Source organism: Corythoichthys intestinalis, chromosome 11 (assembly GCF_030265065.1).
Source record: "Corythoichthys intestinalis isolate RoL2023-P3 chromosome 11, ASM3026506v1, whole genome shotgun sequence".
Lineage (NCBI taxonomy): Eukaryota > Metazoa > Chordata > Actinopteri > Syngnathiformes > Syngnathidae > Corythoichthys > Corythoichthys intestinalis.
The window spans coordinates 33380562-33390788 of record NC_080405.1 but is presented as its reverse complement, the minus strand read 5'-3'; the positions used below and the strand labels follow the sequence as shown (position 1 = coordinate 33390788).

The 10227-nt window shown below is 40.0% G+C and overlaps 1 protein-coding gene across 1 annotated transcript; it reads left to right on the top strand.

Annotated features, from left to right (window-relative positions):
• Positions 1-5: 5 nt before the first annotated feature.
• pdgfrl (platelet-derived growth factor receptor-like) lies at positions 6-5979 on the top strand. The gene is made up of 6 exons (XM_057850646.1): positions 6-575; positions 1621-1894; positions 1962-2113; positions 2181-2474; positions 3593-3729; positions 5750-5979. The coding sequence occupies exons 1-6, from the start codon at positions 509-511 to the stop codon at positions 5936-5938; spliced, it is 1113 nt and encodes a 370-aa protein (XP_057706629.1). The 5' UTR covers positions 6-508; the 3' UTR covers positions 5939-5979.
• The last annotated feature ends 4248 nt before the right edge of the window (positions 5980-10227 follow it).

Genomic DNA, 10227 nt, shown 5'->3' with positions numbered 1-10227 from the left:
CAAAACTTCAGACCTCCACATCTAAGAAATTTATCCCACCCAGTATGCCATGGCACACCTACACAAGTGTAAAAAAAAAAAAAAAAGAATTCAGGTTTGAACGTTTTTCTTTGACGGATAAGGTTTCAATCTTGACACACTGCGCTTCATAACCTAGGTGAGAAAGATGGGATATTGCCTGCCTCCTTCCTCTATGTACAAAACGGACCATTATTCAAGGCAAGCTGAGGAAAAGTGAGCATTGTTGGCCAGCAGAGAGCGTCAAAGATGTGTTTTTCCTAGAAGGTCCCAGCGATCAGAGGGAGCAAACAGAAGTTCCCTTAGTTTTCCTCCCATTTTTCCTTCCCTCTCATTCTTGAGGAGAGATGGAGCTGGAGAGCTGAAGAATGCAGCTGGAGCTTGCAGAGTTCCGGCAAACATCCGAATTTGACCTCCTTTACAACTCCGAAGTCCCTTTAAACACCTCCTCTTGGGAAGACAATTGCCCTGCAGATCCTTGGGAACCAGCATGCAGCACAGCATGAAGCTCTGTGTTGTACTTTGTCTGGCATTGTTTTGGGTGGAGCTCCAACATGGTAAGTCTGCTGCAACAGTCATCTCAATTCCAATGATTTGAATGATAGAAAATAGATGACTATACTGTATTTGTGTTAATATGAGGAACCTGGTATAGGCGGGACCACAATGTTATTGACTATGAAACCATATAGTTCATAAAGTAGTTTGACACCTATGCCCTGTTTAATACTGTTAGTGCCTCACCGCTTATCCAAAGCCGTTGACAGAACACTGGCTCACCCAACCTTTGAAATTCTTTATATATAAAAAAAAAAAAAAAAACTTTTTTACACCGATGTATAATCACACATGCATTTTTTTTCAGTCTGTGGTTTCACTACACTGCAGATGTTTTTGATAAACCTACTTTTGCTGTCGACCTTAACCAGCAGCTGTCCTTCATTCTTCCATCGTAAAATAGAACTCACGACATGTTCTCGCCAATACAAAGATTGTTATTGTAGGCTTATTTCAGTGCATACGGAGATGAAATAAACAGCATCAAAAGTGACAATCAAGCTGGCCACAAGTGCCAGAAGAAAAGGATTTCAAACATTCTGCTCCAATGTTGTTACAGCTGTTGGAACCTGAAAAAAGACCCCAAGAGCAGCAGACTATTTTTTTTTCACATATTACAGAAATGCCAAAACAAATAAAGTTGGTGTGTTGTGCAAAATGCAAATAAAATTGGAATACGTATAATAATTCAATCCAGCAGTGCATCACAGCTGGCGGCATTTCTGGTTGTTGTTGATATAGTATATTGCCTTGCTACTTCCGTACAGATATTTCTTCATATTGTATTTGATGATGTCATGGACTGTAAATGTTAAACAAAATTCCTTGCAATTGTATGTTCAGTACATTGCAAAATGTGGTTGTGAACTGGACTTTGCTCATGCAGTTGTTTACAAAGTTATGAAACTTACATGACACTCACTTGTTTACAATGAATTTGCTTACCTGTGGAATTTCATTACTTACTTGTTATAATCTTCCCAACACTGAGCATTTACTGCGCAAGCAAGCAATTTTCCAGATATCCCTCCTTTCTCTTTCAAGGCTCTTGTCAGCAAGCTAAGAGAAGAAAGGATGCAGGTGAGAACCGCATGAGAGTAGGAGGGAAACGGGGGAAAATTCGTCACCCTAAACTGAAGGAAGGGGGCGGGAGAAGCCACAGTTTGCTCACACAGGTGTTGGAAAAGGGCCGTTTCTTGCGTCTGGGTCAGAGCACGATTCTGACTCCCAGGGATAATATAGAGCTCCGTTGCAAAGGGAGCAACATCGGATGGTCTTATCCCTCTTACCTGGACACCTTCAATGACTCTCGTCTCAGGTGAGCAGTACACCCATGGTAATTATTTGTTTTCACCATGTAAAACACCCATGTCTGTCACCGTCAGCATCATACAGAGCGACAAGTACAGCCAGCTCATCCTGACGTCACCCTCAGCTGCCGACACTGGACAGTACAGCTGCTGGGTGGTGGTGTGTGATGGCCGCGATTGCCAAAAGGACCACGAACATGTGTATTCCTCCCAAATCTATTTTTCAGGTAATATGAATTAAAACCATGCAATTAAAAAAACAACTTGGTCAACACATCTGTGCATCTGTTACAGACAAGGACAACCTGTTTGTCCCGTCAGACATACACTTCCAGATTGTGTACCTGCGTCCAGACAAGGCGGCTGTGGTGCCGTGTCGCGTGACCACACCACAGGCCAAAGTGTCGCTCCATAGGGAAGTTCCACCTGAGGAGATACTTTCCAATGGCACCTTGGTGAACTATGACCCAGCCAAAGGTTTTGTCCTGCAAAAGCCCGGCGTCGAGTATCAGGGGGTGTTCTACTGCAGGGCTGTGACCAACGGAACACCACAAGTCTCCACTAAATACCAGCTGCTCTATGTGGAGGGTAAAGCTGGATTCACTTGTGCTTGTCAGATGTCCGTTTATAGACCCTACCCACCGACGTCACAAAACCACGTGCTCACTGTATGGTTCCGCCCACTTGTCCGTCATTTTGTCTCTGTATTAGCATTGGTTTCAATTGATCGAGGAATTTAAAATGCATTTCATGGAAGACCCGGTGCTTTCTGATGCCGTAAACTCACTGGATGTGTTGCATAAAAGGCGTTATGTGGAAAAGCTTCGTTCTATACAGTCACCAGATCCATATTTGATGCCCAAATCGATGTTTTTCGACCCACTGTCTTCGCCCTGTCTGCCTGACATCTGCTACGCTGATATTATCTTGTCCACACAAAATCAGCCTATTCTCACGAAAATTTGAAAAACTTCAAGAGCTTGGAGGCTTATAAATACTTCGTTGCTGGTTGGGTGAAACAGGTCCTCATCCACGAAAATTTGGCAGGAATCTATCTTGTGCTTGGAAAGGTGAGTTACGAAATTTTCAATTCAAAATCTTTTGTTATTGCTAACATCCACTGTCAAGTCTAATGTATTTCATGTCGTTTGTCAATGGAGTTAAGGCTTTTAATGTTTATATGGTTTAGCGATAGCACTCTCACTACATACATACGTGTATGTTGTCGGCGATTAGCCTAGCAATGATCTTAATTGTGGTTATTTGTCAGCCCAAAACCCTCTAAGTATATCTTAAATGCATCTTACCGGATATAAAATGACTACTACATAGTCTGTGGTGATTTTTTGGTGCCCAGTTTTCACGTCGAATTGCAGCCGTCCATTTCGCTCTCCTCTTTGGATCCCTCGGAATACGGTAAAACTTCAAGTCTCTCCTTCCATCTTCTCTGTTAGTGCAACCAACAGCCACACACGCCTTCACCATTTTGATTATTAATGTTAAGGAGCAGAAAAACACGCCGTAAATAGGAGGAATGTACGTAGCCGTAACAGGTTAACACTATGTTTTGACGGACAATTGGGCGGTACCATTCAGGGGAGTGGAGTTGTGACGTCACGTGGGTAGGGTCTATTGGTACAAACTGCCAACTAAGATAAGGTCAGCCGGTCGTGAATATTGTTACCCGTTTTTTTTGCTCTCAACAGTGCCAAATAGTCCACCATTTGTCAGTCTGAAATCTTCATCTGATCTGGTCAGTGGAGGTGACAACGTCAACGTCACCTGCAGTGTGATAGGGGAGCCAGACGTCGACGTGAGTTTTACCTGGTCTTATCCTGGAGAGGTAAGCGTAACACCAGGCTCAAAACAAAAATTAGTCATTTCAGTTTGAAGATATCTTTTGTAGAAAATCATTACGAATATGCAGAGGCGTAGCAAGGGTCCCCGTGGGCCCCAGGCAACAAGCAACATGGGGCCCTTCGAGCGTGTGCAAGTAAGGGGGACAGTTGGACTTGAAGCAATAGCATATTGAATAAAAGTATAATAATTAACACCTCGGTGTCATAGAGCACTTTTTAGGACACTCAAAGTACCCGGCTTCTACTACATTAGGAAATAAAACTACAGTAACATAGTACACTCACCGCTGTCTTGTTTCCTTTTCTCCTATTCTTTTTTTTTTTCTTTTGTCGCTTCCAGAAGGATAACTTTTCATTTTGGATATACGCCAATTAAAAAAAAAAGCCAAATCACCACTCACTCTCACTTTGAGTCACGTGAGGGGTGGGGGGGTGTAGCGCGAGTGAAGGGGCCCCTTCAGGGAACTCAGACAGAAGGCTTTCACTGGCAATGCCTCACTTGTCGCTGCGACAGTGCAGCAAAGCTGCGTGTGCTAAATCTGTTGGCCATCTGGTGGGCCCCTGCTGGCTGGGGGCCCTAGGCAATTGCCTGGTTTGCCTAATGGTACACGACGCCTCCGCAAATATGTTAGATTTAACCTGTGCAATTTGGTTCATTAACAATGTTAAAGCCATCACGGCTTTCCCACACACATTTATGCATTTTTTGCATACACCTTTATCATAGGCGGAGTTTGACTTTTGGGGCAAGGGGGGCAAAACATGTTGATGACCCCGAAACGCAGTGTCAGCAATGAAATTAACTTACAAGAATATTTATAATAATAAGTTGACAATAAGCGTTTTTTTGGTTCCCTTCATTCTTGAGGGGAATTCTAAATCAGGCTGCTTGGGCAATACTTTTTGCCAATATCGTCATCCATCGAATTTGGTACGCCTGCCGGTGTCGTGCCAATATAGTTACCCCAGTCAAAAATTGTATCCTCTGGGCTGAACCATATGGAGGAAGATTTTGTCTATTATTCAATCAAAAAAAAAAGTTGCTTCAATTAGAAAAAAAAAAAAAAAGTTGTTTCAATCAAAATATTTTCAACCAAAAAAAAGGGCGCTTCAATTAAAAAAAAAGTTTGAATGCAAAAATAAATTTGAAACAAAAAAATGCATGTGAAAGCTATTTTTCTTTGATTTTTTTTTTTTTGATTGAAGCACCTTTTTTGATTGAAGTAATGTTGATTTGTGTTCGGGTCACATTTTGGCAAGGACATTTTTTAGAAAATAAGTTGCTTCAAAAAATATATTTATAGATTTTCAAAAAGAAAATTCACTTCAATCAAAAAAAGAAAAATTTCAATCATGGAAAAAGTTTTTGAATGCGAAAAAAATATTTGAGATTGAAAAATTTGCATTTGAACACTTAATTTTTCATCGAAAATGTTTTGATTGAAGCAATCCTATTTGTGTTTGGGCCATATTATGGGTAGGACATTTGTGCCTAAATCATTTAATCCCCAAAAAAGTTGCTTCAATCAAAAATATATATTTTCAATGAAAGGAAAAAAAAAATCATTATAAAAATTAAATTGCCCTCCCCTAATATTTTAGTTTGGAAAATTACATGCAAAGGAAATGACCGTCTAAGTTGCTCGTCACATGATCTGTTCGAAAAATAATTTTGACCAATTATATATATATATTTTTTGTTCATTTCATTCATTTTTGTTGCAGTTTTATTTCTTTGCAACTTTTATATAATTATAGGAAAGTCAATTTCATGCAATGACACTTTTCGGTCACCAGGACACCCCCCCCCCCTTAAAATCCGCTTATGACCTTTATATACTTTTGAAGAGCAAGAATATTTATTATAATTTCATTTTCATATATATTTGTTAAACGCATTTTGTTCTACTAAAATATTTATCTACAGTGCATGTTTTTGTGTTCTATACCACATGCATATTGTATAGTCGTATCTCTTTCGGGAAATGCTTTTTTTTGTTGTAGGGCCGGCGTCCTGTTCATGTCCAGACATCATGGAGGTTGGTGAATCGAGGGCGAGGTCAAACGATACGCATAACACAAAGCGTACTCACTGTGGAGGACATGGAAACCATTGATTTCGGAAAGTACATCTGCAAAGCCAAAAATCAGCATGGCGAAACGCTTGTGATGACCAGCATCACGTCAAAATAGTCTCTGTATTGCTTTCCTTGGTTGATTAAAAACTTGCACAAAGAAGCTAAACCATGCTGTGTTTTTTCCCCAAGGACCACTACTAGTGTTATATTTAATTTAGTAGGAGAGTTCAAATACAACAACACATTTTCAATTACTTTGTGCCCTTTTCGTGCTAAAGCATGGCACTGGAAAAGACGACAGTTGCATTAAGTGCTTTGCTGTGGCTTCGTTGTCAGTCCTAAGCAAAAAAATCTGGTTAAAGCTGAACATTTTTGCCAGGCTGACGTTTTAATGCACTCCACATGTGGAATGTGTTACACTTGCCCAGAACATGTTTCGTTTTAGTGCTGCTTTTCCCCCATCACTTTCTCAACAGAAACTCCAGAAAGCTCAGGACTCATTTCCATGTTAAACAGCTAGATAAGTGTTTTCTTTTAACAATGGGAAAAAAATAAACACAAAACTACCATTAATCTACTATCCACCCAGTAAACAGAACTATTGACAAATTAAAGAAGCAACTTTTCCTTCACATTTTGACTATTTTTTGGCTCCCATGTGAGATTAAGGATGAACCCAAAATGCACTACGGGCAACACATTTGACTTTTTCCAATCTTTGAATGCACATGTCCAAACTTACAATGTCACACAAATTGCTGCTCTTTAAGGGGAAAAAAAAACAATCAAGAATATTGTTTCAACAAGTTCAAAATGAACTACGACCGCTCAACTCCATTCTCAAAACGTCTCATCAGCCAAAAGACATGAAAAGCACAACTGGAGCGTGGGCAAGTCCTCTACTGGCCAACTTGGAACCTACATGCAACAACTGGAGGAGAACTCAGGAGAGCAAACCGTCCAATCAGCCAAATACAAAGCACTTAAAGACCAAATGTGAATTTAATAAAATGCCAAATAGGGTCACAATTAATGTAATTAAATATTGTCCAACAAATAAAGAATGAAAAAAATAATTTATATGTTGTATATTAGACAAAATAATCGCGTTTTTCGAAGTTCGAGCCTGAAAGGGGACGAACCCGGTAGTGATACGTCACACCGAGAACAGGGATGGCATACGGCCGCCATACAAAGCCCTTCAAACAATGATTCAAACACGATATAGGCAATAGATCGAGCGCAATTGAGGAGATCCAAGTTTTTGAAGAGTTGGAGGAAGAGGAGGAGGTTGGAATTTTATGTTGGACCGTACGTGTATTAGCCAGACGCTAATCAGGATGCAAACAATGTGCCCAGACTACCTGACATGGAATGGAGACAAGACCCATCGAGATTACAAGATTGGTAAGATATAAGCTGTTATTATTTTTATTATTTGAAGCATGTCAGGTAAATAAACCACCTACTATTTCCTGGGATAAAAAAAGAGTTTTGACGAATCCCTGATCATGTTGTGGAATGAACAGAAGAAGCTAGCGACATTAGCTTTTATTTACCTGACGTTTCGGCGAACACTTCCGCCTTCGGACCCTCTTACGAAGGCGGAAGTGTTAACCAAAACATGTCAGGTAAATAAACCACCTACTATTGCATGGGATAAAAGAAAAGTTTTGACGAATTTATAAGTGTAGGCAAAATGAACTTAATACAACTATGATCGGGGATTGCCACAAGTTAGCTTTTGGCTAACGTCGCTAGCCTCTACTGTTCATTCCACAACATAATTGTGGTTTTGCCTTGAGTTACCTTTCGGCTAACGTCCCTACCTCCTACTGTTCATTCCACAACAGTTGGCAGCTCTGCTTTGACAAAGTCATCTATCCAAAAATCACAGTTTTTTTTGCAAATCCTTGATCATAAGCAGACTGGTTGAAGAAGCAGACATCTTTGAAGTGTTTGTAGCAGAGAACACTACTCGATGATGCCGTGAAATTCATTCACTTTGCGCGAACTAAAGATGTCCATTTACGTGCCCTGCTATCCTTCGGCCACTCATACAACTTTTCTTTAGATTGACAACAATACATCGCCACACACCGCTGTGGCATCTTACCGAGAAGCAATACTGTTCGCTATGGCGGACTTCCCTCGCAGTCCCCTCTGTGGTGTAATTTCCGAAGATTGTCGAAGAAAAGCATTTTCGTTGTCAAGGGCGTTGCTATGGGTTGAACAAAATCTGGAAGGGTTGCGTTAAAAAAAATAAATAACGAAAATATGCTTATAATTGTTCAGCCATTGATATTATTCAAAAACATGGTTGGCCAACCTTACTTCACATTTGGTCTTTAAGCCCTTTAAGTATGAAACAATTACAGTGATCCCTCGTTTTTCACGGGTAATACAGACAAGAACCCGCTGCGATAAGTGGAAAAACTGCAAAGTAGCTGTTTTCACCCCCTCTCCCAAGTAAATGTAGCAATTATTGTTTTAAACATGTTACTGTCCCACCGAATTATTTTGAAAGAATAAAGCAGAAAAATGCTTGGCTCTATTAAATGCTTCATTGAGTGAGTCCACTCAAATCTGCTCAAGCTGTTTACTTACACAGAGGTGCTACAGCAACTGTTTTAACAAGTTAAACGATGATTGACACATGCAGCGCTATGAAGTTTGCTGCTCTAGCAAGTTCAAACATTAAACATCTAAATCATTGTTTTAGCAACTCCATTGCAGTCACTGCCTGATCAACAGAGCAGGGAGATGGAGGGACAGAGCAAGAGTGAGACTACGCGATCAGCTCGGGGACAACTCATATGCATTAAAAAAAAAAAAAAAAATTGAAAAAAAAAAAAAATCCACGATGAACTGGGGGCGCGAAGTTGCGAGGGATCAACATCGCAAAATTTTGTCAACTTTGACATGATTAGACCAACAGAATCACTTCCATTTCATATTACAAATACATCCTGCAAGTTTGATAATCCCTTTATTCGTTCTTGAGGTATCATGAACATTAACGTACAAGTCTTTGTGTCTTTTGACCTCATTACCCCAAAACGATCACTGCTTCAGTTTCATATTACAAACATATCCTGCAAGTCTGATAAATCAAGAATAAAAGTTATCTTGAACACAGACTGACAAATGGAAAGAAAACATACAGAAGCCTCTGCTTCCATTGGTGCAGTCGTGAATTAGTGGTGGAGGAAATCTAATCAGCCCTAAGACCAAAAAAAGGCTGAGGATCAATGAGTTTCCACTCGCATTTTTTCCACTCTTTCTCATTCGACTGAAAGGTAAAGAGTCTCAAAACCTTTCACCAAGAGCAGACATCCCTAGACTATAACCTACCAAAATTTCATTCTGATCAGTTCCCAAATAACAGTAATTTTGTGTCCTCCCCAAGAACAAAAAATAAACATTAAAAAGTAGCTTAATTGAAGCAGGCAAAGTACCGTAATTTCTGGACTATAAAGTGCACCTGACTATAAGCCGCCAGCCACCAAATTTGACACGAAAACGGCATTTGTTCATAGATAAGCCGCACTGGACTATAAGCCGCAGTTGTCCTCATTGTATTAGGGGATATTTACACCAAAAGATATTAACTGGTAACACTTCACTTGACAATGGCATCATAAGACTGTCATGAAACCAAATGAACCACCATTAAGCTTTGAACCAATTTGGTGCAAAGTCTTACTGTTTTAAAAAACCTCATTTGGCCATCACTGCTCCCTTGGGGGAGACAGTCAACCTCTGCTGCCACCTGCTGTCAACACTGTAATCCAACATTTCTCCTAGCATGCATTGCGGCACTTACAAATGTAAAACCATTCAAAATTCATGTCCTGTGCTAATCATTTCTTCAGTTACAGTTCCAGTTTCATTAATTGCTAGTTATGGTATTTGGTAACATTTTCTTGGATAGTGGTGTCATAATACGGTCATAATTACATGACACTGTCATAGGCATTATTGAATGCTTATAATAGATGTCGGTTAGTGTCATCCAGCAAATTATCTCACTTTTGAATGGACGTAAAAGATCTGAGCTAGACATAAATGGAGTTGATGACATAATATGCAACATGGCACATTTTGACATCTGTCATAATAATTCAGTAATGCCCATGATAGTGTTGTGTCGTGTCATAATTATGACGTTCTTATGATGCCGCTGTCAAACAGTGTTACATATTGACCCAAATAAATTATCAAATAAGCCCTACTGGACTATAAGCCGCAGGATTCAAAATGAGGGAAAAAAGTAGCGGCTTATAGTCCGAAAATTAGGGTACTGTCTATTTGAGTCTACAGTACACACCTAATTTTGTCGCCCAACTCGTTGTTACAGTAGGTTTGACGGGCATCAGAATTTCTATGACAAATGGTCAGATG